Here is a 27,720-nt window from a genome sequence, read left to right as displayed (position 1 = left end):
TCTTTTTTCTTTTTTTTTTTTTTTTAAGATTTATTTATTTATTCAGAGAGAGAGAGAGAGAGAGAGAGGCAGAGACACAGGCAGAGGGAGAAGCAGGCTCCACGCAGGGAGCCCGACGTGGGACTCGATCCCAGGTCTCCAGGATCACACCCGGGGCTGCAGGCAGCGCTAAACCGCTGCACCACCGGGGCTGCCTGTATTTGTATTTTCATAAAAGCAGGACACTGATCTGATTTCTAAAACTAAGGTCTGACAAGGCATAAGGAAAGATCCTGTCAGGATTTGTTCTGTCACAAATATTAATGCCCAGAAAGAAAAAACAACAAATAGGACTTTAGGGATATCTACAGGTTTAGTATCAGAGACTCTTTTGATGTGTTATTAGGGGCTCAGAACTGTCCTCTATCAAGTCACTACTTCCACAAAAATATTTGAATAATATAATGAATGCCAACTTCAGAGGCTCCCAGGCAGCACAATTGGTTAAGCACCTGACTCTCGGTTTCAGCTCAGGTTGTTATCTCAGAATCTGAGCTCAGTTTGGAGTCTGCTTGAGACTTTCTCTTCCTCTCCCTCTATCCCTCCCCTCTCTGCGTGCTCATGTGTGTGCACACACGCTTTCTCTAAAATAAATAAATCTTAATAAATAAATCAGTCTTTAAAAAAAAAAAAGACAATTTCATACTTCCATAGATCGCAACATCTTTCCTTTAAGGACTTAAATTAAGAATTAAAACTTTTAGGGCACCTAGGTGGTGTAGCTGGTTAAGCATTCAATTCTTGGTTTTGGTTCACTCAGGTCATAATCTCAGACTCTTCAGACTGAGCCCCATGTCAGACTCCTCAGTGCACTGTTGGCTTAGGATTCTCTCTTCCTTTGCTCCCTGCACCCCACCCCCAATACCTGTGCTCTCTCTCCTTTCTCTAATAATATATAAAATGGGTGCCTCGGTGGCTCACTCGGTTAAGTGCCTTCAGCTCAGTTCATGGTCCCAGGGTCCTGGGATCAAGTCCAGCAATGGGCTCCCCAATCAGCTCTGCTTCTCCCTCTCCCCCCAACCCTGCTTATGCTCTCTCAAATATTTTTTTAAAAAATAAAATAAATGTTTAAAAAAAATTACAACTTTTCAGCCCCGAGTTACTATTACAAAGTGGTCTAAATAAATGAAGTAAAACCCCTGCCAGTGCTTAAAAATTCAAAGCTCTTAATACTCAATAAAACAGAATTCATCATATTATGCATATATTAATATCTCTGATATGAGATAGTAAGAACTCATACTCAAAACTCTCAGCTATTATTTATTTGACACTGTAAGACAGTTAAGCTACCCAATAACAAAGGATGCAGTCTTTTTTGAAAATTCCTTAGCCTTTGAAGATCTTTTCAGAGAAAAACTTCTGTGATTATAATAACATAAAATATGAAAATGTAATTTTATGGATATTTACGCTACATAAAAGTTCAGGGGTCAAACTGTGTAACCATATAAATACCAAGGGATGCCTGGGTGGCTCAGCGGTTGAGCATCTGCCTTTGGCTCAGGGCATGATCCCGGAGTCCTGGGATCAAATCCCACATCGGGCTTCCTGCATGGAGCCTGCTTCTCCCATTGCCTATGTCTCTGCTTCTCTGTGTGTCTCTCATAAATAAATAAACAAAATCTTAAAAAAAACAAAACCGAAAGATAAGTACATAAAATAAAATGTAATCATACAGAATTGTGAATGGTAAAAGAAAAATTAATAGTAACTGTAAGATACTGGAGGGAAATGAGAAAAGATCATAATATAATAGAATGAAAATAACTGGATTCTAGTCTTAGTTCTTCCACTGCCTACATGACCTTAGGTAAATAATTGAGCCATTGTACCTTAAGTTTCCTCATCTGTAAAACAGAGGTAATACTAGCCCTATTTTCTCAGTGTTGTTATGAAAGTCAGATGGGAATATATATGAAAAGGATGGGATTCCTAGGTTACTACTTCATTTCCATTAAGCCAGTAAAATCACCTTTACATCATTAAGGTTAAAAAAAAAAAAAAAAAACAACTAAAAACTAAATGTATGATTTGAAATCACATTCTTTCATCATTAAACAATCTTGCCTGTGACTAGTTAACAAGAAATAAAAACAGCTTTTCTACCTGAAAGTAAAACCTGTTTATTTTACAAAATGAAGAGACTTCAGAATTGAGGCAAAAATAAAAATTGTTGGGCAGCCCAGGTGGCTCAGCGGTTTAGCGCTGCCTTCAGCACAGGGCATGATCCTCAAGACCCAGGATGGAGTCCCACATCGGGCTCCCTGCATGGGGCCCGCTTCTCCCTCTGCCTGTGTCTCTGCCTCTCTCTCTCTGTCTCTCATGAATAAATAAAGAAAGTTTAAAAAAAATTTGTTCATGTTCTTACCACCTAGAAATAACACCACCAATATTTTAGTGTATTTATCCTGTGTATGTGCTATATATAACAAAATACACATTTTTAAAACCATGTATATATATATACACATTTACATGTTTTATGATGCTGCTTTCTTATATCAGGAACATCTTCCTATGTCAATGAATATTTTTTGAAACTTTTTAGTGGCTACATACTAATGAATATATTTCTAAGGCCTGAAATCATAATTTCTAGAAAGATAAGGAACATACCACTCACTGCTGGTGGGAATGCAAACTTGTAAATCTGGTAGGACTCACATCCCATGAAATTGTCATTTCCTTGAGAGAAAACCCCAATTTATGCACGGAGGCACATACTAAGATAATTAACTAGGGCACTCACCTCTGGACAGGGGAATTCAATGACACAATGAGGAAGGGAGGAGGAACACTGTTACCTTTCACTGTATATCTTTTTGTACTTTTCCTCCTAATGCCTCCCTAAGGCTACATAAGCAGTACTTACCAGAATTTTGTCAGCTTTGGCTTCACTAATCCCTTTAATACTTATTAGTTCCTTCTTTGGTGCATAGGCAACAGCCTCCACAGTATGGAATCCAGCTTCTTCCAATTTCTTCACATCATTGGCATTTATGCCACATTGCTGCAAGGGAAGAAAACCACGGATAAATTTATGTAAGCTTTGGGACGCCTGGGTGGCTCAGCGGTTGGGTGTCTGCCTTTGGCTCAGGGCATGATCCCAGAGTCCCCGGATCAAGTCCCACATTGGGCTTCCTGCATGGAGCCTGCTTCTCCCTCTGCCTGTCTCTGCCTCTCTCTCTCTCTGTCTCTCATAAATAAATAAATAAAATCTTTAAAAAAATTTTTTTTTAGTAAGCTTCAGTTCTCTAATGTGGATGGATATTTGCCCTACCCACTTCAGAGGTGTTTTGAAGAACTATGATATTATATGCAAAAGCTTTGAAAAGTATGCTGTACATATGAGGTATTTAATAACAAATTATCAACCTTTTCATTTTGAAAACCAATACTTTCAAAGTAGTACTATCTCATGTACGTATTCACATCATGAATTGGGACTAAACCCCTAATTCACAGGTACTGGGAATAAATCTGTAACTCTCAACCTTTTACAACTAGGACTCTAAATAAACTGAGAGCCTAAGCCCTAAAAAGCCACCTTAAAACAGTGTTTCTAATGTTTTCTACATTAAGCACACATAAGAAATGATTTTTTTTTTTTAAACACTAAGGTAAATAGGTAAGACTGCCTCAGGGCTGGGATGCCTGGGTGGCTCAGGGCATTATCCCAGATTCCCAGGATCAGGTCCCGCATTGAGCTCTTTGCATGGAGCCTGCTTCTCCTCCCTCTGCCTGCGTCTCTGCCTTCTTTCTGTGTCTCTGATGAATAAATAAAATATTAAAAAAAAAATTAAAAAGACTGCCTCAGGGCTAAGGGTAGAAAAATGACTAGAAAGCTCTAATCTAACAACTGATATTAAAAATGGGGAAAAAGGGATGCCTGGGTGGCTCAGTGGTTGAGCTTCTGCCTTCAGCTCAGGGCATGATCCCAGAATGCCTGGATCGAATCCCACATCAGGCTCCGTGCACAGAGCCTGCTTCTCCCTCTGCCTATGACTCTGCCTCTCTCTCTCTGTGTGTCTCTCATGAATAAATAAATAAAATCTTTAAAAAAAAAAGTGGGGGAAAAGTGGAGTGCTCTGGGTGTCTCACTCGGTTAAGCATCTGCCTTGGTTAAGCGGCTGCCTTCAACTCAGGTCATGATCCCAGGGTCCTAAGATCTAGCCCCTCATCTGGCTCCCTGCTCAGTGGGGAATCTGCTTCTCGGTCTCCCTCTGCCCCTCCCCCTACTAGTGCTAGCTCTCGAATAAATAAAATCTTTAAAAAAAAAATGGGGGCAAATTACTTTTGGTCAGGGATTCATACATCAGTTCTCAAAATAAACCACCCAAAGGCACCTCTTCCTACTTATATTGCAAATTCAGCTTTGGTTTTATTAGCCACCACAACCATGACTGCTGGGACAATATTAGTTGGTGGTGGAATGGGTATGTATTTGCAGGTTGGAAAGGGTTTGTGAGAGGGAAGACCATACTATTTGCCCATAGAAACAAGATCTACTACTAATATTTAAGCAATAAGCGGGACGCCTGGGTGGCTCCGTGGTTGAGCGTCCGTCTTCAGCTCAGGTCGTGGTCCCAAGGTCCCAGGATCAGGTCCCACATCAGGCTCCTCATAGGGAATCTGCTTCTCCCTCTGCCTGTGTCTCTGCCTGTGTCTCTGCCTGTGTGTGTGTGTGTGTGTGCACGTGTCTCATGCATAAATACATAAAATATTTTTTTAAATATTAAGCAATAAGCAAAATGCATGTATGGCTATAAGGATGCTCATGATACCAGAAGTTATGACTCTGAATATTTATCACAAACTTGTTTAAATTAACTTCTGGAGTCTTAAAGTTTAGCTAGGGATGGTAGGAATATGTATAAAGAGACAGAAGAACGAAGGCTTTCTCTGTTTTCCCTCCTACTTCTTTCAGCCTATCTCATCTGCACTCACACTGTGGGGGCCTCTATACAACGGGAAGAGATAGCACAAGGCCCTAGCTGTGGCACATGATGATCTCAGTCCTGAATTGGAGCTTGGCTCTTATACCTTAATAACCACAAACCCTTCTCCCTAACCACGACAGCTGTCTTACTAGTAATAGTAACTTCAGCACAGATATGAGTCAATGGAGAGCTACTGTTCCTCTCTCTTCTTGGCATAGCTGTCCCAGGCCACTGTAATTCCCTGGTAGGTAACACAGTATAAACATCAGAGACTCCACCTAGGAGTTTCTTAGTTTTTGACAATCCAACTCTGAGAAAGAAAAATGATAAAGTAGAAGAATTCTTAACAGAGGAGATATGGCCAGACATGTTTAGCAACTATCTTAAGCCTTTCCAAAGGATCCTTCACAACACTTCTGAAAACTCTAATTTGGGTCTTGACCTTAGGTAATAAATTAATGGTTTATATAAAGGTTGTGATGTCTTCCAATAGGTAGAATATTCTACTCTAGCATTATAATTCCAAAATTAACAATTAAGCACATACCTCTAATCGTGAAATAGGTTGTGGGCCAAAGCTCTCTTCTTCCACTGAAGTATCTGCATTTGCTTCAAGCTGCATTTGCATAGCCATTACTTTGCATTTAATACTGAAAAACATAGATGGCCAGAAAAAGTACAGAGCTGCAAAGTTAGTTTTAAAATAACTCTCTGAAGAATTGTTGGTCTTCTGGTCTAATCACTGACCTACCCACAGCAGGAAAAAAAAAAAACAAAAACATTTCTCACCAGCTTTCCCTTCCATCGAGCTAGTTCTATCAGAAATAGTAGAAGAGAGGATCCCTAGGTGGCTTAGTGGTTTAGCTCCTGCCTTCGGCCCAGGGTGTGATCCTGGGGTCCCGGGATCGAGTCCCATGTCGGCTCCTAGCATGGAGCCTGCTTCTCCCTCTGCCTTTGTCTCAGCCTGTGTGTGTGTGTGTGTCTTTCATGAATAAATAAATAAAATCTTAAAAAAAAAAAAAAAAAAAAAAGAAAGAAAGAAATGGTAGAAGAGCCAGGACTAGTCTGCTTCTTAAAGATGCACAGCTTACCTAGACCAATTATGCCCCCATTCCCCCGTTTCATATTCCTTCAGGGTAGGAGCCAAGTCTTATTTATTTGTGTACATCCCATGATACGTTACATGTTAGGTGTTTGGTAAGTTTTTGGTAAATGAATGTAGACTTTCCAAGAGTCTACTTAAAATTAAGAAAAAAAGAATCATGAAAGTTTGTTAAACTGTTTCAATGTCATTGTTCCTTTCCAGCAAACAGGGTTTGAGGGTGGTGGGAGAGGAGTAAACTAAAGGTACAGAATAACTGCCCATAAGCCTCTACTTCTTTTTTTTTTTTTTTAAGATTTTATTTTATTTATTCATAGAGACAGAGACACAGGCAGAGGGAGAAGCAGGCACCACACAGAGAGCCTGACGTGGGACTCGACCCCGGGTCTCCAGGATCACGCCCTGGGCTGCAGGTGGCGCTAAACCACTGTGCCACGGGGACTGCCCAAGCCTCTACTTCTTCTAATGATAAGACATTAAGTAGACTGGGATCCCTGGGTGGCGCAGCGGTTTGGCGCCTGCCTTTGGCCCAAGGCACGATCCCGGACACCCGGGATCGAATCCCACATCGGGTTCCCAGTGCATGGAGCCTGCTTCTCCCTCTGCCTGTGTCTCTGCCTCTCTCTCTGTGACTATCATAAATAAATTAAAAAAAAAAAAATTAAGACATTAAGTAGACTGAGAGAGGTACTTCCCATCTTAGCCAAGGATCATAGCTTGTAGTCACATATTCTGCTTCTAATAGGAATGTATGAAATTAAAACATCACAATTTTAATCAATTTCAGACCTCACTGAATGCAAACGAATAAATAATATTCAAGTACCCCGTTCAGTCTAAAACCTTTTCTATAGGCATTAAGTCCATACCTAGTCAGGTTATTATGATAGTTAAGATTGCTCAGGTTGAAAAGAATGGAGAACAAAACTTTTAATTCTCTTCAGTGGTGTTAGTAAAATGAAAAAGTCTTATTTATTAATTTTTTTAGATCTTGAGAGAGAGCACGTCGGAGGGCAGGTAGCAGAGGGAGAGGAAGAATCAAAGAATCTTTTTTTTTTTTTTAAAGATTTTAATTATTTATTCATGAGAGACATGTAGAGAGGCAGAGACATAGGCAGAACGAGAAGCAGGATCCCTATAGGGAACCTGATGCGGGACTTGGTCTCAGGACTCCTGGACCACGACCTACGTGGAAGGCAGATGCTCAACCACTGAGCCACCCAGGTGCCCAGAATCAGAGAATCTCTTTTTTTTTTCCCCCAGAGAATCTTAAGTAGGCTTCAGACCTAGCACAAACCCCAAGGGGGCTGGATCACATGACCCTGAGATCATGACCTGAGCTGAAACAAGAGTCAAAGACTTAACCAAATGGGCCACCTAGGCACCCTAAAGGTAAACAAGTCTTAATGTTCACAAGAACAAATGAACTTAAACCACACCAAAACAATCTGGACAATTTAACAATCAGGATAAATGTCACTCAAAAAAGAACACATATGAAATCTCTATTCTTCAAGATTTGACAGAAGGGGACCATTTCTTTTTTTGAAGATTTTCTTTTTTTATCTGAAAGAGGGAGAGGGAGGGAGCCCATGAGGTGGGGGAGAGGGCTGAGGGATAGGGAGAAGCAGACTCTCGGCTGAGCAAGGAACCTGATTGGGGGAGGGGGGTCCCCCCCACCCCCCATGAGATCAAGCCTTGAGCTGATGGCAGCTGCTTAACAACTTTTTTTTTTTTAAGATTTTTTATTTATTCATTCATGAGAATACACAGAGAGGAGAGAGAGAGAGAGGCAGAGACACAGGCAGAGGGAGAAGCAGTCTCCATGCAGGGAGCCCGACGTGGGACTCGATCCCAGGTCCCCAGGATCACGCCCTGAGCTGCAGGCGATCACGCCCTAAGCTGCAGGCGGCGCTAAACCGCTGAGCCATTGGGGCTGCCCTTTTTTTTTTTTTTTTTCTTTTTTTTAAGATTTTATTCATGAGAGACAGAGAGAGATAGACAGACAGACACAGGCAGAGGGAGAAGCAGGCTCCATGCAGGGAGCCTGACGTGGGAGTTGATCCCGGGGCCTCCAGGATCACACCCTGGGCCAAAGGCAGGTGCTAAAACGCTGAGCCAACTGGGCTGCCCATCTCCCAACTTTTTTAAAGTAAAGTTGATTCACAATGTCACATTAGTTTCAGGTGTCCTAGTTTCAGGCGTACAATATAGTGATTTGACGAGTCTGTATGTTATGCTATGCTCACCATAAGTGTAGCTACCATCTGTCACCAAACAACACTATTACAATATCACTTACTATATTCCCTATGCTCTACCTTTTATTCCTGTGATTTTTTCATTCCATAACTGGTAGCCTGTACCTCTCACTCACTTTCACCCCTCTGCCCATTCTTCCTCCTCCCCTCTGGGAACCATCAGTTTGTTCTCTGTATTTATGGGTCTGTTTCTGCTTTTTGTTTGTTCATTTATTTTTTTTACATTCCACATATAAATAAAATCATATCATATTTTTTTCTCTGTATGACTTATTTCACTTAGTATAGTACCCTCTAGGTTCCCCCATATTGTTGCAAAGGGGAAGATCTCGTGTGTGTGTGTGTGTGTACATATCCTTTATCCATTCATGTGTGGATGGATACTTGGGTTGCTTCCATATCTTGGCTATTATAAATAATGCTGCAATAAACAATGGGTTGCATATATCTCTTCAAGTTAGTGTTTTTTCTTTGGGTAAATACCTAGTAGTGCAATTACTGGATCACATGGTATTTCCATTTTTAATTTTTTGAGGAATCTCAATACTGTTTTCCACAGCAGCTGCACAAATGTAAATTAGTGCACCAACAGTTCATGAGGGTTCCTTTTTTTCCACATCCTTACCAGTCAGGCTCCCCTATTTCTTATCTTTTTAATTTTAGCCATTCTGGTAGATGGGACATAATATCTCATTGCGGTTTTGGTTTGTATTTCCCTGATGATTAATGATGTTGAGCACCTTTTCATGTGTCTGTTTGCAATTAATTTGTGTCTTCTTTGGAAATGACCATTTGTTCTTAATTAGTTCAGATGCAGATCTCTTAGATGGCAAATTTAGCATAATGTATATCTCTGATAATGTTAAATACTGGAATCACCTGAATGCAGTTTAAATTTAAACATCTTGGGATGCCTAGGTGGCTCAGCAGTTGAGCGTCTGCCTTCGGCTCAGGGCATGATCCTAGAGTCCCAAGTCCCACAATGGGCTTCTGGCATGGAGACTGCTTCTCCCTCTGCCTATGTCTCTGCCTCTCTCTGTGTCTTTCATGAATAAAATCTTTTTTTTTTAAGATTTTTTTTTTTTTTTTAATGAGAGAATGAGAGAGAGAGAGAAGCAGAGACACAGGCAGAGGGAGAAGCAGGCTCCATGCAAGCAGCCCGACGTGGGACTCGATCCAGGGTCTACAGGATCAAGCCCTGGGCTGAAGGTGGCACTAAACCGCTGAGCCACCAGGGCTGCCCAGAATAAATAAAATCTTAAAAAAAAAAAAAAATTTAAACACCTCCCTTCATAATTTATGAAGAAGATGGAATTACAGAGAATGGAAAAAGGATTTTTTTTTTCAATAAAAAGTGCTAGGTTGATGGGAGAGCCTTACAGAATAAGAAAAAGAACAAAAACAAAATAAAACACTGCACATACAGAAGAAACATCTGTTTCCAATTCGATTACAGATCTAAATATAAGAGGTAAAACAAAGCTTTTGGAATATAGGTGAATGTTTTCATGACTTTGGGATAAAACTTTCTTAAAGCAACAACGAAAAAAAAGACTGAAAAATCGGACATTTAAACTTAAAACTTCTATCCATCAAAAGACACTATTAAGAAAATGAAGTCAAACTACAGGTGGGAGACAAAATATTTACCATATATACAACTAAGGGCTGATAATTAAAATATATAAAGAACTTCAAATCAGCAAGAAAGGCAACCCAATAGGGACACTTGGATGGCTCAGCGGTTGAGCATCTGCCTTTGGCTCAGGGTGTGATCCCGCAGTCCCAGGATCGAGTCCCACATCGGACTCCCTGCATGGAGCCTGCTTCTGCTTCTCCCTCTCCCTCTCTCTCATGAATGAATAAATAAAATCTTAAAAAAAGGAAAGGAAAGGAGAGGAAAGGAGAGAGGGAAGGAGAGAGGGAAGGAAAGAGGGAAGGAAAGAGGGAAGGGAAGGGAGAAAGGCAACTCAATAGAAAAACAGACAAGAGATTGGAACAAGTACTTCAGGATAGAAGATGTCCAAATGGGCCAAAAACGATGAACCAATGCTCAACCTGACTAATTATCAGGAAAATCAAAATTAAAACCACGAAGTATTACTATATGCCACCAAAACAGATAAAATTTTAAAAGATTGACAATATCAAGTGTTGGCAAGCATGTGAAAAAACTAAACACTCATACACTGCTGGTGTAAATGTAAATTGGTAGCAGAAAACTGGCAGTAGGGATGCCTGGGTGGCTCAGCGGTTTAGCACCTGTCTTTGGCCCAGGGCATGGATGCGGAGTGTCGGGATCCAATGCCACACCGGGCTTCCTGCATGGAGCCTGCTTCTCCCTCTGCCTGTGTCTCTGCCCTTCACTCTCTTTCATGAATAAATAAATAAAATCTTTAAAAAAAGAAAACTGGCATTAAATGTGGAAGTTGAATATAGACAAATGCTATGACCCAGGAATTTCAACGCTGTATTACTAACCAACTGAAAACCATACACGTTTGTACCAAAACATACGCAGGAATGTTCTCTGCAGATTTTCTCATTTAAAAACTCAGAAACTAGAAACAACCCAAATGTCCACCATGGGCATGGGCAGAATGAATAAGGAATTCAATACAGAAACTAAAAAGAACTATTACTATATGCAAAAATAAGTACGAATCTACAGACAGAATGTTGAGCAAAACCAAACACAAAAATATACATAATATGGGGAAACTGGGTGGCTCAGCGGTTGAGCATCTGCTGTCGCTCAGGTCATGATCCCGAGCTTCTGGGATCGAGTCTCGCAGCAGGCTCCCTGAAGAGCCTGCTTCTCCCTCTGCGTCTCTCATAAATAAATGAATAAACAAAACCTTTTAAAGATAGATAATATCAGTTACACAAAACTCAAACACAGGCAAATTTAGTCTTTGGTGTCAGAAGTCAATACAGAGGTTACCTTTGGAGAGAACAGGGGATGTTGGGGTGCTGACAACGTTCTATTTATTGACCTGAGTAATGACTGCACAGGTATATTCTTTTTGAAATCAGAGGCGTATACTATACACTTCTGATTTGTATATTCTTCCATACGCATATTACACTTCACTTTAGCAGTCAAAAGAAACCACTTCACTACAGATCATTCCCCAGGCATCATCACACGAACGGCCTGAATTAGCTAATGAAAACGCCTTTTAGGAAATTGGAAGCTGGTACTCCGTAAGCAAAGCAGGGTGTAATGGAAAGAGGATTAACCAGAAATCCGGAAACCCTGGCCCCGACAGAAACAGCTGTGACGTTAAATCACAACACCTCTCTGGATCTCGGCTTTCCCGCCGCCCCCACCCCCCCACCCCCAAACCGGGTGTTGAAAATGAAGGCCTCTGAGGTTCCTTCTAGCTCTGGAGCCTGGGGACCACTTCAGTTTTTGCCACAACGAGCCCCGACGGTGGGTTGGGCCCGGGCATGACCCTGCTCCGCCCCGCCAACTCCGGTTTCTCACTTGGCGCAGAGGGGCCCATAAGCCGGCTGCCGGCGGCACGGGCTCCGCCCGGTTCGGCTACTGCGGGGACGCACCGGGAGGCAGGAGGGGCCGAGTCTACGCCTCACACGCTCACCTCGGTCCACAGCGCTCCTCACTGCCGGGCTGCGCGCTCCGACTTCTGTCCGCGGGTCCGGTCCGCGCACGACTCTGGACGGGCTCTGGACTCCCTCCCTTGCTGCCAAATTTTCTACTCCCTTTTTGCCGCCTTCCGCACACAACCCAAGCGAGCTTCAGCTCCCAACGACGCCCCTAAGGGCGCGTCAGTCTCCTCAGGCTGGGTCTCAAACCGCAGAGCTCCCTCCGGGGAGTGTTTGGAGATCCCGCCAAATTCTCCGGCTGGGTCACGCCAGCGTCAACGTAACGTCTCCCCGCCCCCTCGGCCCGGAGGTCTAGCCCGCTCTGCGGCTGCTCGCGAACCCTAGTTGGGTCCAAGGAACTTGGTCTTGCCTCATGTGAGGCATTTGCCTCTTCCCTTTACCCCTAAAAACTAATTCACAATTTGGGAGTCGCCGCTTCCTTCTCTTTTACCAGACCAAGGACTACAACTCCCAAGAGGTAGTGGGGTGGGTCGGAGACTCCATCTCCCAGCAGGCACAGGGTCGCACACCACTTTAGCGCCTCACCCCTGCTGGGGGAAGGTCTGGCTCTAGAGAGCTGCTCTCGATTTGCCTCTTTAGTTTCTAAACCTGGACGTTTAGTCTGAGCTTCCGATTTCGTCAAATTCCCGGAGCCTGGGGTTTTCCTTCCAGGCCCCTGGAGGTGGTAGAGCTGAGATGGAACTGGAAACAGCTAACGAAGGGGAGAAAAATGGCTGAAATATTAGTCAAGTCTTGGTACTTGAGATTTGGAAGACTCCCGAGGGCAGGAGACACTGATTTTGAGAAAGTAAACCTTGTTTACTGGGAAGTTGGACCTGTGTGTGACTCCGGTTTTAAAGCGTTAATGGGGTTTCCTGGGCAAAGAAACGGAGATGGGAGACTTAGAGCACTATGGGTATGGAAATAACGTGGTCAAGCGATAGAATTGTCTGATGAAGGAGGAAAAGTGTCCTAGAGACGCTGATACTGGAAAATTAACATTTCATTCAGGTTATGAAGAAGCTTAAGGCCATGTGTGGAGCTTCAGTCTTTATTCTTTAAGTAATGAGGAAATCATTAAAAATCTTATTTTTTTTTAAAGATTTTGTTTATTCATGAGAGACACCCATAGAGGCAGAGGGAGAAGCAGAGGAAGAAGCAGGCTCCCTGGGGAGCCCAATGTGGGACTCATCCCAGACCCTCAGATCATGAACGGAGCCAAAGGCAGGGGCTCCACGCTGAGCCACTGAGGCACTCCTCATTGAAAGTTTTTGAGGGGATCCCTGGGTGGCGCAGCGGTTTGGCGCCTGCCTTTGGCCCAGGTGCGCGATCCTGGAGACCTGGGATCGAATCCCACATCGGGCTCCCGGTGTATGGAGCCTGCTTCTCCCTCTGTCTATGTCTCTGCCCCTCTCTCTCTCTCACTGTGTGCTTATCATAAATAAAATTAAAAAAAAAGTTTTTGAGCAGAGGAGTTCTATGGTTTGATCAATCTTTCCCCTACTACTACTTTATTTAGATCTATTTTTCCCCCACTACTACTGTATATTTGTGGAGTGCTTTAAAGTTCATAAAGCTTGTTTGGTTTTTTTTTTAATTTATTTATGATAGTCACAGAGAGAGGCAGAGACACAGGCAGAGGGAGAAGCAGGCTCCATGCACCGGGAGCCCGACGTGGGATTTGATCCTGGGTCTCCAGTATCGCGCCCTAGGCCAAAGGCAGGCGCCAAACCGCTGCGCCACCTAGGGATCCCTAGCATAGCATTCTTAATCTCAAAGATGCTTGTAGTCTATTTGGCAAAACAATGTGCAGGTGATATAAGTTCAATAACACAGCAACACTTGATTAACAGTGGGTTGTGCGTGTGGAGAGGTGGGCTCCCTGCAGGGAGTCTATGCAGAACTTGATCCCAGAACCCCAGGATCATAACCTGTGCTAAAGGCAGATGCTCAACCACTGAGCCACCCAGATGCCCTAAATCTGATATTTTCCAAATTTTTCCAATTTCTTAGGAGCCCAGTAGTACTTACTGTTCTTGAGATCTATGAGATACTCCTACATTCCTTTTTTTTTTTTTTTAATTTATTTATGATAGTCACAGAGAGAGAGAGAGGCAGAGAGGCAGAGAGGCAGAGACATAGGCAGAGGGAGAAACAGGCTCCATGCACTGGGAGCCCGATGTGGGATTCGATCCCGGGTCTCCAGGATCGCGCCCTGGGCCAAAGGCAGGCGTCAAACCGCTGCGCCACCCAGGGATCCCCTACTCCTACATTCCAATAAGTCTCCCTTCCATTTCTTCTGCTTAACCAGTTTGAGTAGTTTTCTGTTCCTCACTTCCAAGACAACCCACTAAACACTTGGAAATAAGATAAGCTAGAGTTCTTACTAACAGTTAAAAATATATAACAGTTAAATTAGCAAGCCGTGTGATTATTTACAAATGTGTAATTGAGGGGCATCTAGGTGGCTCAGGTGGTTAGGTGTCTGCCTTTCCCTTGAGTCATGATCCTGGGGTCCTGGGATCCAGCCCAGTGCAGAGCTTCCTGCTAAGCAGAGAATCTAATTCTCCTTCTGCCTCTCCCCCTACCCCTCCCTCTCACTCTTTTTTCTCAAATAAGTAATATCTTAAAAAAAATAAATGTGTAATTTAAAAGTTTGGGATATATCCTAAATCAGTCTAATGACCTATCTGAAATCTTAAGAAGGTAACCTCTAGTAAAACCAAAACTTAATCATCAGAAATCTAATCTTTTGTCTCAAGAAAAATGATCTGGCATAGTCAGCCTGTAGCAGAGTAAGGGAAATGCAGAAAGGGAAACCCACTGTCAAGTCCAAGTGATCCGACTGAGTAGTACAAGGATGATCCAGTGCACCTGGGTGACTCAGCAACTGAGTGTCTGCCTTCAGCTCAGGATGTGATCCTGGATCCTGTGTCTGGGGATCGAACCTCACATCAGGCTCCCTGCAAGGAGTCTGCTTCTTCCTCTGCCTGTGTCTCTACCTCTCTCTCTGTGTCTCTCATGAATAAATAAATAAATCTTAAAAAAAGAAAAAAGGAGGGAAAAGGTAAAAAAAGAATTAGATGTTTCCTTAGCATGATCAAGAAAAAAACATAGATATACCAAACAAACTGCCATTATCTACTTACTGGCGAAATGTTAGAAATACTTCTGTTACAACCAGGAGCTGGGGCTCCTGGATAGTTCAGTAGGAGGAGCACGTGACTTGATCTTGGGGTCATGAATCTGAGCCCCATGTTGGGTGTAGAGATTAAATAAAAAAGAAACAATATTGCATACTGCCACTATTATTTACTATTGTCCAGGAAGTGTCACTGGGTATAATAAAGATAATAATAAATAATAAAAGATGTAAATGTTGGGAAAGATTTACAGATATGATTATATACTTGGATAGTTTAAACTAAGTACATTAGTGTAACCATTATAAAATATAAAAAAGATCACTTTATTCATCTTAATAACTAATTAAACAACGTAATAGAAAAAAGATTCCATTCACAATAGCAACAAAAATGATAAGTGTCTAGAAATAAACTTTTAGAAATGTTCAGGACCTCTATGGAAAAATCTCTGAAAGTATCTTTCCAGAGGAGAAGGCTCAAAATTATCAAGTAGAAAACTCTTCAGCATCAGCGAATTCCCAGTAGAAATCCTAATGTGATTCATGGCAGTCACCAGTGGTTGCCTACCCAATAGCCATTGCTCTGTATGGTTAAGAATTTAGTATGTGGAAAGAGGCTCACTAGTGAGATTTTGGATGACTCTGCTTTCATCTGTATTCTTTATATATTATTTGAATTTATTTTGTGTTTATCATGATAATTTAAAAATTGTAACAGGTCAGCCCAGGTGGCTCAACAGTTTAGCGCGGCCTTCAGGCCAGGACCTGATCCTGGAGACCTGGGATCGAGTCCCACGTTGGGCCCCCTGCATGGAGCTTGCTTCTCCCTCTGTGTTTCTGCCTCTCTCTCTCTCTCTCTCTCTCTCTGTCTCTCTCCCCTCTCTCTTTGTGTGTGTGTGTGTGTGCGTGTGTGTGTGTCTCATGAATAAATAAATAAAATGTTAAAAAAATAAAAGTAAAAATTGTAACAAAAATGGGCAGCCCCAGTGGCTCAGCGGTTTAGCTCCGCCTTCAGCCCAGGGCATGATCCTGTAGGCCCGGAATCAAGTCCCACGTCAAGCTCCCTGCATGGAGCCTGCTTCTCCCTCTGCCTGTGTCTCTGCCTCTCTCTCTCTCTCTGTGTCTCTCATAAACAAACAAACAAATAATCTTTTTAAAAATTGCAACAAAAATATAAAATGCCTTGGAATAAGTCTAACAGGAAAAGTACACATCCTATATAAAGGAAATTTTAAGATATTAACGAAGGACACAAAACAGAAAAGCATACTACTGGATAAGATACCAATTGTCCATGAGTTGTTCTTTAAATTTAATATAACATGATCTTAATAAAAACTACATTAAGAGTTTTGGGGTAGGAATGCCTGGGTGGCTCAGTGGTTGAGCCTCTGCTTTCGGCTCAGAGTATGATCCCAGTTTGGGAATCGAATCTCACATCCGGCTCCCTGTGGGGAGCCTGCTTCTCCCTCTGTCTATGTCTCTGCTTCTCTCTGTGTATCTCATGAATAAATAAACTCTTTAAAAAAAAGAGAGAGAGAGAGAGTTTTTTGGGGAACACAAACAAGCTAGTTCCTACCTTTATATGACAAAAAACAAGAAGAGCTAGGAAAACCCTGAAATAAGAGGGCCTGAACTGACCAGATATTAAAACATATTATGAAACTATAATTACAGGGGCTCCTGGGTGACTCAGTTGGTTATGCGTCTGACTCTTGATCTTCGATCAGGTCATGATCTCAGGGTCATGAGATGGAGCCCTGCTCCAGCTCCAAGCTGAAGGTGGAGCCTACTTAAGATTTTCTTTCTCCCTCTCCCTCACACCCTCTCCCGCTCTCTATGTCTCAAACAAACAAACAAACAAACAAACAAAACCCCACACCTGGGATGCCTGGATGGCTCAGTGGTTTGGCATCTGCCTTCGGCTCAGGGCATGATCCCAGGGTGCTAGGATCGAGTCCTGCATCGGGCTCTCCTCAAGGAGCCTGCTTCTCCCTCTGCCTATGTATCTGCCTCTCTCTGTGTCTCTCATGAATAAATAAAATCTTAAAAAAAAAAAACCCCACAACTATAACAATTACAAAGGACTTGTACAATAAGATAGGTCACTGGAACAGAATAGTTGTATCGGTGTCTTAGTTTCCTATTGCTGTTGTAACAAATTACCAACAAATGTAGTGGTTTAAAACAACAAAAATATATTATCTTACAATTCTGGAGGTCAAAATTCATAATGGGTTTCACTGGGGTAAAAGCAAAGTTTTGGCAGAATTGTGCCCCTTCTGGAGGTCCTAGGAGAAAATCTGTCCCCATGCCAGTCTCTAGCGTCATCTGCATTCTTTGGCTTAAGGTTTCTTCCTCCCTCTTCAGAGTCAACAATCTCCTTCTCTGACTCTGACATCCTTACTTCCTCTTATAAAAACCCTTGTGATTACATTGGGCCTACCCAGCTAATCCATGATAGTCTCCCCATGTCAAAATCCTTCAAAGGTTCTGCAGAGTCCCTTCTGCCATGTAAGGTGACATTCACAGGTTTCAGGATGTGGACATCTTTGTGTTTGGGGGGGTGGGGTGGCTACTACTGTGCTTACTGCACTCAGATATGAATACATAGAGAAATTTAGTATATGATTTAAAAAAAAGGCATGCCAAATCAGTGGGCGAAATAGGCTGTTTAGTAAGTGGTGCTGGGATGGCTGCATAGCCACGTAGAAAAAAATTAATTTAGATCCTTATAGTTTATGTTAGGGTAAATTTCCAATTGGTTCAAAGATATAAATGTAAAGTATTAGGTCAGGGAGCCTGATGTGGGACTTGATCCCCCAACTGGGATCACGCCCTGAGCCAAAGGCTGAGGCTCAACTGCTGAGCCACCCACACGTCCCTGAAAGTTCTTTAAAAAAAAAAAAAAAAAAAAAAAAAAAAAAAAAGATTTTATTTATTTATTTGAGAGAGAAAGAACGTGTGTATGAAGGGGAGTTAGGGACAGGGGGAGAAGGAGAAGCAGGCTCCTCACCGAGCAGCAAGCTTGACCCCAGGACCCTGAGATCATGACCCCAGGAAGACAGACACTTAACCTACTTAGCCACCCAGGCACCCCTAAACCATGAAAGTTCTAAGAGAAATGATAGATTTGAGGAAAATCTAAGTAGGACACAAATTCAAAAGCTATAAAAAATTTGATACATTTGATTACATATTTTTAAAATTCTAAATGGCAAAACACAAAGTTAAATAATATATAGACTAGGGGCAAATCTGGTGCGCAATGATCACAAAGAGTTTATTTTCTCTTACACTTAAAGATGTCTTATAAGTCAATGAGAAAGATTAACTAAAAAAATGGGCAAGGTTTATCAATAGCACACAGAAAAGGAGATAAAAATTGCTGTAAAGTATATTTAAAGAAACTCAATCTCACACATACTGAGAAAATGCAAATGAAAACCATACTGCTACACCCTAAGTTTAGGGAACCAGGCACTTATTGCTAGTAGAATTTTTTTTTAATTTTTATTTATTTATGATAGTCACACACACACACACACACACACACACACACACACACACACACAGAGAGGCAGAGACACAGGCAGAGGGAGAAGCAGGCTCCATGCACCGGGATGCCCAACGTGGGATTCGATCCTGGGCCTCCAGGATCGCGTCCTGGGCCAAAGGCAGGCGCTAAACCGCTGCGCCACCCAGGGATCCCACTAGTGGAATTTTTTTTTAAAGATTTTTAAAAGATCCATTTATTCACAAGAGACACAGAGAGAGACAGAGACACAGGCAAAGGGAGAAGCAGGCTGCATGCAGGGAGCCCTATGTGGGACCTGATCCCGGACTTCAAGATCACGCTCGCCCTGGGCTGAAGGGAGGCACTCAACCACTGAGCCACCCAGGCGTCCCTGCTGGTAGGATTAATACAACTACAATATTTATGAAAGCAATTAGGTGGTATCTGTGAAAGTAATAGATGCAACTGGGCTTTGAATCAGCAGCTCCTTTTCTATATGGTTGTCCTATGGATAAACTTACAAATACGTGACATGTTGACATTGTTTACAGTAGCAAAGGTTGATAAATGTCCTACATGCTTATCAATAGAGCTATGATACATTCATCCAGTGGATTACTATATAAATAAAAGGAAAAAATATATGTCGGAAGTTCTTTATGTACTGATCCCAACCTATCAAGATACTTAGTTAAGTGAAAAAGGCAAAATGGAGGATGGTGCGTATTGACAAGCTATTATCTGTGTAAAAAGAGGGAGAGAAGAAATATATACTTACACACTCATACCTACTTGCACACATGGTCTCTTTTCTACATAGGATAGCTTTGGAAACATAGACAAGAAACTGGTAACAATTGGTTGTCTCCAAGAAGGGAAATGGGGTGTCTGGGAGACTGAATAAAAGGGAAAATTTTCCTTTTTTTTCTGTACTATTTGAACTTAGGTCATGTGAATGTGTACCCACTCAAAAACTAAAAATAATACAGAGTTAGATTCAATTATTTAAAAAGAATACTTAATAAAACTTTTTGGAAAAATTTTAAAGGATGGGGGAACATTAAGAGCAAGAATTTGCCATAGTCTGGGAAGAAAGAAATCATATTTGATATTAAAGATAGTTGAAGAAAGGGGTGCCTGGCTGGCTGTGTTGGTAGAGCATGCCACTCTTGATCTTGAGGTTGTAAGGTTGAGCCTTATACTGGGGCTAGAGTTTCCTTAAAAAAAAAAAAAAAAAAGTCATAGGAAGATACCTCCCTTATGGAACAAAAGTAATTCATCAGACTTCTCTACAGCCTGGATGAAATGACTCTCAGAACTATACTACCTTTAGTTACTTGGTCTCCAAGCCAACCTTTTTTTTTTTTAAATTTTATTTATTTATTTATGAGAGACACAGAGAGAGAGAGAGAGGCAGAGGGAGAAACAGGCTCCATGCAGGGAGCCTGATGCGGGACTCGATCCCTGGGACTCCAGGTCCTGGGACTCCAGGATCACACCCTGGGTCAAAAGCAGGTGCCAAACCGCTGAGCCACCCACGGATCCCCAAGTCAACCTCTTTTTATTTCCAGTTTTTTGTTTTGAAAAAAATCAAGCCTACAGAAATGTTGAAAGAACAGTGCAATTAAACACCTATGTACCTATTACCTAAATTCATTGCTTATTAATATTGTGCTATATTTGTTTTCTTTCTCTTGTTTTTTTTTGCTCTCTCACACATACATTTATACACATAAACATGTACACTTTTATTATCATTTTTAAGTGTGGATTTTGAGCTTTTGACCCCGAGATCAAGAGTTGCATGCTCTATCAATTGAGCCAGCCAGGCACCCCACACATAAAGGCTTTTAAAAAGCCATTTGAGGGGTGCCCGGGTGGCTCAGTTGATTAAGCCTTCCCCTGAGGTCATGATCTCAAGAGTCCTGGGATTGAGCCCCACATCAGGCTCCCTGCTCATAAGGGAGTCTTCTTCTCCCTCTCCTTCTGCCCCTCCCTCCCACTTGTGCTCTTTCTCTCTCACTCTGCTCTCTCTTTTTCTCAAATAAATAAAATAAAAAATTTAAAAGCCATTTGAAAGTAAGTTGTAGACATGTATTTTCTAATAAGGACATTCTCCTCTATAATACCATTATCACACCCAAGAAATTTAACATTGACACAAAAATATTATCTAATATATATAGTTTATATTCAGATTTCCAAGTGTCACCAAAATACATTTAATAGTTAAAAAGGAAGCAACAGATCCAAAATAGTCATTTGTGGTAAGCCCCATGTCAGCAAACCAAGACTTAATACCTAACCATTCCCTGGAATGTAACCTTTAGTCAACATGGAAAACCTGGTCAACACTAGTCAGATAATTCACCAGATGGATCCCTTCCATTCCCCTCAGAAGGGCAACTTGCCTGAAAGAATGCATTCTTTACTACTAATTTCCTTTCCCTGCCCTCTTTTGGCCTTCAAAACAACCTTCAATTCTGTGCAGTCCTCAGAGTTCCTTTCTATTGCTAGATGGGATGCTGCCTGATTTATGAATTGTTGAATAAATTACTTCAAGTGTAAATTTAAATTTTAAGATTGAATTTTTGTTGTTTAATATGGGTTGTGTTTTTATTTTTCTTTAAGATTTTTTTATTTATTTATGAGAGACACGGAAAGAGAGGCAGAGACACAGGAAGAGGAAGAAGCAGGCTCTGTGAAGGGAGCCCGAGGTGGGACTCGATTCCGGGTCCCCAGGATCACGCCCTGGGCTGAAGGCAGGCGCCAAACCACTGAGCCACCCAGGGATCCCCTGGGTTGTGTTTTTTAAATACAGGATTCAACCAAGGATCAAGCGTTGCCTTTCGAAAGTCTCTAGTTTCCTGTAATCTAGGAGGGTTCCCCTACCTTTTTGTGTTATTTGATTTCATGACATTGACTTATTTGTTTGTTTGTTTGTTTTTAAAGATTTTATTTATTCATAAGAGACACAGAGTGAGGCTGAGACATGGGCAGAGGGAGAAGCAGGCTCCATGCAAGGAGCCTGACATGAGACTTGATCCCAGGTCTCAGGGATCACGCCCTGAGCCAAAGGCAGATGCTCAACCACTGAGCCACCCAGGCGTCCCAACATTGACTTTTTTAAAAAAAGATTTTATTTAGGGGATCCCTGGGTGGCTCAGCGGTTTAGCGCTGCTTTCTGCACGGGGTGTGATCCTGGCGCCCCGGGATCGAGTCCCATGTCGGGCTTCCTGTGTGTGAGCCTGCTTCTCTCTCTGCCTCTCTCTTTCTCTCTGTAACTCTCATGAATAAATATAATCTTTAAAAAAATTAAAGCTAAAACATTTTTTTTACATATTTTATTTGTTTATTTATGAGAAATACAGAGAGAGAGGCAGAGACATAGGCAGAGGGAGAAGCAGGCTCCCTGCTGGGAGCCCGATGCCAGACTTGATGTGGGACTCGATCCCAGGACCCCAGGATCCTGACCTGAGCCAAAGGCAGGCACTCAACCACTGAGCCATCCAGGTGCAGGGCATCGACATTTTTGAAGAGTCCAACCAGTGTCTAGAAAGTGTCCCACAGTCTGGATTTGGTTACTTATTTCCTCATGATTAGATTCAGGTTAAACTTTTATTTTTTTAAGATTTATTTATTTATTTATTTATTTATTTATGAGAGACACAGAGAGAGGCAGATACATTGGCAGAGGGAGAAGCAGGCTCCTCACAGGGAGCCTGATGTGGGACTCGATCCCCCAACTGGGATCACGCCCTGAGCCAAAGGCAGACACTCAACTGCTGAGCCACCCAGGCGTTCCCAGGTTAAACTTTTTAAAAAATAAGAATACTAATATGTATCAAACAATCTAATCTCCTTACCAATCCAATTTTCCAAGTACTCTGAAAAAATGGAAAGAGTGCTTGGGAAGCAGACATGCATGATAAATAATTGAAATACATTTCTAGAAGTATTTTTTTCCAGTTTCAGCTAAATAGTTTTTTTATGATTTTTAAAAAGATTTTATTCATTTATTTGACACACACAGAGAGAGAGTGCACAGCAGGAGTTACAGAGGGAGAGGGAGAAGCAGGTTTCCCGCTGAGCAAGAAGTGGTATGCAGGGCTTGATCCCAGGACCCTGGGATCATGACCTGAGACAAAGGCAGACACCCAACCGCTGAGCCACCCAGGTGTCCTTTTCACTGAAAAAAAAAAAAAAAAAAAAAAAAAAAAGATTTTATTTATTTATTCATGAGACACAGAGAGAGGTAGAGACACAGGCAGAGGGAGAAGCAGGCTCCCTGCAAGGAGACTGATGCTGAACTTGATCCTGGATCCCGGGATCACGCCCTGAGCTGAAGGCATACACTCAACTGCTGAGCCACCCAGGCGTCCCCATCTTTTCACTTTCTTAATAATACCCTTTGATGCACAAATGTGTTTAATTTTGATGAAATTTGTCTATTTTTGTTGTGTTTTGGCTGTCATCTCTAAAATTCCATTGCCACATATCTGGTATCATGAAGATTTACCCTTATGCTTTCTTCTGAAAGTTTTAGCTCTTACATTTTAAGTTCTTGATCTATTTTGAGTTAATTTTTGCAGGTGGTAAAGGTAAGGGTCCAACTTCATTCTTTTGTATGTGGATATACAGTTTTCCCAGCACCATTTATTGAGGACTGTCCTTTCCCCATTGAATAGCCTTGGCACCCTTGTAGAATCATTTGGCCATATATGTGAGGGTTTATTTTTGGGCTATTCCATTATATTGGTCTTTATGACAGTACCATATTGTTCTGATTACTGTAAATTTGTATTGTTTTGAAGCCAGGAGATGCGAATCCTTCCACTTGGTTATTATTTTTCAAGAGTTTTTTTCACTATTCAGTGTCCTTTGCAATTCCATATAAAATTTAGGACCAAGTTTCCATTTTGCATCCTGCAAAAATGGTTGATGGGATTTTGATAGAGGTTGCCTGCTAGCTGTACATACTTTACATAGTATAGCCATCTTAACAACTTGTCTTTCAACCCATGCGTATGGGATGTTATTTTATTTATTTAGGTTTTTAATTTCTTCCAGCAGTGTTTTGCTTTTTCCAGGGTACATTGCACTTCTTTGGTTAAATTTATGACTAAAGGGGGATCCCTGGGTGGCTCAGCAGTTTAGCACCTGCCTTTGGTACAGGGTGTGATCCTGGGGACCTGGGATCGAGTCCCACGTCGGGCTCCCTGCATGGAGCCTGCTTCTCCCTCTGCCTGTGTCTCTGCCTCTCTCTCTCTGTCTTTCATGAATAAATAAAATCTTCAAAAAAATTTATGACTAAATATATTTTCTTTCTTTTTTGGGGGGCGGGGCAGAGAGAGAGAGAGAGAGGAAAGAGAGAGAGGAGTGGCAGATGGAGAGGGAGGGAGAGAATCTCATGCAGCCTACATTCCCAGCATGGAGCCCAACAAGGGGCTCTATCCCACCACCCTGAGATCATGACCTGAGCCAAAATCAGAATTGGACACTTAACCCACTGAGCCATCCAGGCACCTCATAAATATATTATTCTTTTTTTGATGCTATCATAAATGGAATGTTTTTCTTAATTTCATTTGTGGGTTGTTCATTGCCAAGTATATAGAAATATTATAGATTTTTTTGAGGTTGCCTTTCCAACTTTATTCATAAAATTATATATTTAGATTATAGAACATGATGATTTGGTATATGTACACACTGTGAAAGGATTCCCAACATTGAGTTAATTAAACACATCTATAATCTCACATATTTATTTTGGTAAGAACACTTAAGTTCTATTCTCTTAGTAAGTTTCATTACACAATATGGTATTATCAACTATAGTCACCAAAATACTATTGATTTTTGTCTTAATACTATTGATTTTTGAATATTGACCTTACCTCTTGAGACTTTGCTGAACTTATTAGTTTTTAAAAGATTTTATATATTTGATTCATGAGACAGAGAGAGAGAGGCAGAGACATAGAGGGAGAAGCAGGATCCCTGTGGGGAGCCTGATGCGGGACTTGATCCTAGGACCCCAGGATCATGCCCTGAGCCAAAGGCAGATTCTTGACTGCTGAGCCACCCAGGCATCCCTTAACTATTATTAGTTCTAATAGTTTTTGGTGAATTGCTTAGGACTTTCTCTTTACTATATCATGTCATCTGAAGAGTTTGACTACTTTCTTTTCTAGTCTGTATGCCTTTCCTTTTTCTTCCTTAATTGCCCTAATCATGTATAAACAAAACTCAGAACACTTTTTATGACGAAATATTATTTTGCATAAAAAGGAATCAAGTACTGCTACACACTTTTTTTTTTAGATTTTATTTATTTATTCATGAGAGACAGAGAGAGAGAGGGAGAGGCAGAGACATAGGCAGAGGAAGAAGCAGGTTCCCCACAAGGAGCCAGATGGGGGACTCGATCCCAGATCCTGGGATCACGCCTTGAGTCGAATGCAGATGTTCAACTGCTGACCAGGTGTCCCCACACTATAACTTGCCTGAACCTTGAAACCTTATGCTAAATGAAACTAGCCATAAAATACTGCATATTATATGGTTCCATTTACATGAAATGTCTAGAAGAAGCAAATTTCTGATGATAAAAAGTAGTTACTAGTTGCTTTAGGGTGGGGTGGCTGGGACATGATGTAAAGATAGGGAGCAATACCTAAAGGCTATGGTTTTTATTTTTCATACACAAAACCCAGCATTTATTACATGTAATGGAGGGGACTTCAATCTAGTGGTGAATGAAGCATAGGGCCTGCAGGTCTCTCAGCCCCTGGCGCTGAGCAACTCAAAGAACACTGCCTCCTTGTGGCCTCACTTTTGGCATATGTGGTGCTTAGTTGTTACCCACAAGGGGTCCTGGGACTTGCCAGTGATGATCTATCTGGGTTAGTCTACTTGTTGTGTGATTAGGCCAACATAGATGCAGCTGTTGTCAGCTTCCTGCTGGTAATCACAATTCTTGCACACACAGAATAGATGGGGTTCTCCTTGTCCTCCTTGGGATAAAGAATGTTCTTACATTTCTAGCAGAATTGACTGTCCATGAAACCCAGCTAGTAGGTCCCATATAGTTCCTTAGTGATACCTAGAAGTTTAAAAAAAATTGTGGTAAAATACACATAAAATTTGATATTTTTATTTACCTTTAAAGATTTTATTTATTTATTTATTTAGTAAAGATTTTACTTATTTATTCATGAGAGACAGAGAAAGAGAGAGGCAGAGACACAGGCAGAGGGAGAAGCAGGCTCCATGCAGGGAGCCTGACGTGGGACTTGATCCCAGGTCTCCAGGATCACACCCTGGACCGAAGGTGGCGCTAAACCGCGGAGCCACCAGGGCTGCCCTAAAGATTTTATTTATTGACGGAGAGAGAATGTAAGTGGGGAGAGGAGCCTGTCATGGGGCTTGATTCCAGGACTCCAAGGATAATGACCTGAGCTGAGGGCAGATGCTTAACTAAGTCATGCAGGCACCCCTGACAATCATTGTACAAACTTAAGTGTACAGTTTAGTATTGTCAAGTACATCCATTATTATGCACATAAGCTCTAGATCTTGCAACAGGTAAATTCTATACCTAATAAACAACTCCCCTTTTGCAACTCCTTTTTTTTTTAAGATTTTATTTATTTATTCATGAGAGGCAACTCCTTTTATCTCTGTGAATTTGACTACTCTAGGTATCTGATATAAGTGGAATCACACAATATTTATCTTTTAGTGACTGGCTTATCATATATATACATTATAGCATGTCGGAATTTTTTTTCCTCCTTAGGGCTATCTCATTGTATGTATATAATGGCACATTTTGTTTATCCATTCATCTGTTGGTAGACACTAGGATTGCTTGCACCTTTTGGTTATAAGGCAATGAATATGGGTGTACAAGTAGCTGCTTTCAGGATGCCTGGGTGGCTCGGCGGTTGAGCATCTATCTGCCTTTGGCTCAGGGCGTGATCCCAGAGTCCTGGAATGGAGTCCCACATCAGGCTCCCCACAGGGAGCCTGCTTCTCCTTCTGCCTATGTCTCTCTGCCTCTCTGTCTCTCATGAATAAGTAAAAACTTAAAAAAAATCAAAAAACAACAACAAAAAAAACCCCACACAAAAAAAGTAGCTGCTTTTACTTCTTTTAAGTATTATACCCAGAAGTGAAATTGCTTGATCACATAGTAATTCTATTTTTAATTTTTCGCGGAGCTACCATGCTGTTTTTCCATAGCAGCTGCACTCTTTTATTCTCCCACCAATGGTACACAAGGGTTCCAATCTCTGCATCCTTGTCAACACTTGTAATCTTTTCGGTTACATTCATTATAATGGTTGTGAGTGGTATCTCTTTTTGTTTTTTGTTTTTTTTTTTAAAGATTTTATTTATTTATTCATGATAGTCACAAAGAGAGAGGCAGAGAGGCAGAGACACAGGCAGAGGGAGAAGCAGGCTCCATGCTGGGAGCCCGATGTGGGATTCGATCCCGGGTCTCCAGGATCGCGCCCCGGGCCAAAGGCAGGCGCCAAACCACTGCGCCACCCAGGGATCCCTCTCTTTTTGTTTTTGATTTGTATTTCCCTAATGTGAATGATGAGCATCTTTTTTCTTTTCTTTTTTTTTTTTTTTTTTGCCATTTGTGTATCTTCTTTGGAGAATTATCTACTCCAGCATCCTTTACTTTTTTTTTTTTTTTTTTTTTAAGATTTCATTCTAAGTAATCTTTACACATAATGTGGGCCTCGAGCTCACAACCTCGAGTCGCACACTCCACTAGCTGGACCAGCCAGGAGCCTCCCTTTCCTCATTTTTTTTTATAAAACTTTTTTTAATTTATTATTATTATTTTTTTTTATTTATGATAATCACACAGAGAGAGAGAGAGAGAGAGAGAGAGGCAGAGACATAGGCAGAGGGAGAAGCAGACTCCATGCACCAGGAGCCCAACGTGGGATTCGATCCCGGGTCTCCAGGATCGCGCCCTGGGCTAAAGGCAGGCGCTAAACCGCTGCGCCACCCAGGGATCCCTTTCCTCATTTTTTGAGTGGTTTTATTGTTGTTGTTGAACTGAAGGAGCTTTTTGTGTA

At 41.6% G+C, this 27,720-nt stretch overlaps 1 protein-coding gene across 1 annotated transcript in view; it reads right to left on the bottom strand.

Moving 5' to 3' along the window:
* Nucleotides 1–12,207, bottom strand: part of RAD51 (RAD51 recombinase) — a 35,154-nt gene extending 22,947 nt beyond the window's left edge. Inside the window, exons 1-3 of the mRNA NM_001003043.1 lie at nucleotides 11,951–12,207; nucleotides 5,530–5,632; nucleotides 2,915–3,052 (exon numbers count right to left, since the gene is read on the bottom strand). Coding sequence (NP_001003043.1) covers nucleotides 2,915–3,052; nucleotides 5,530–5,616 — 225 coding nt within the window. The 5' untranslated portion in view covers nucleotides 5,617–5,632; nucleotides 11,951–12,207. The remainder of the gene's footprint in view (nucleotides 1–2,914; nucleotides 3,053–5,529; nucleotides 5,633–11,950) is intronic.
* Nucleotides 12,208–27,720: the final 15,513 nt, after the last annotated feature.

Source organism: Canis lupus, chromosome 30 (assembly GCF_011100685.1).
Source record: "Canis lupus familiaris isolate Mischka breed German Shepherd chromosome 30, alternate assembly UU_Cfam_GSD_1.0, whole genome shotgun sequence".
NCBI lineage: Eukaryota > Metazoa > Chordata > Mammalia > Carnivora > Canidae > Canis > Canis lupus.
The sequence above is the reverse complement of the archived record's forward strand: the minus strand, read 5'-3'. Positions and strand labels throughout refer to the sequence as shown.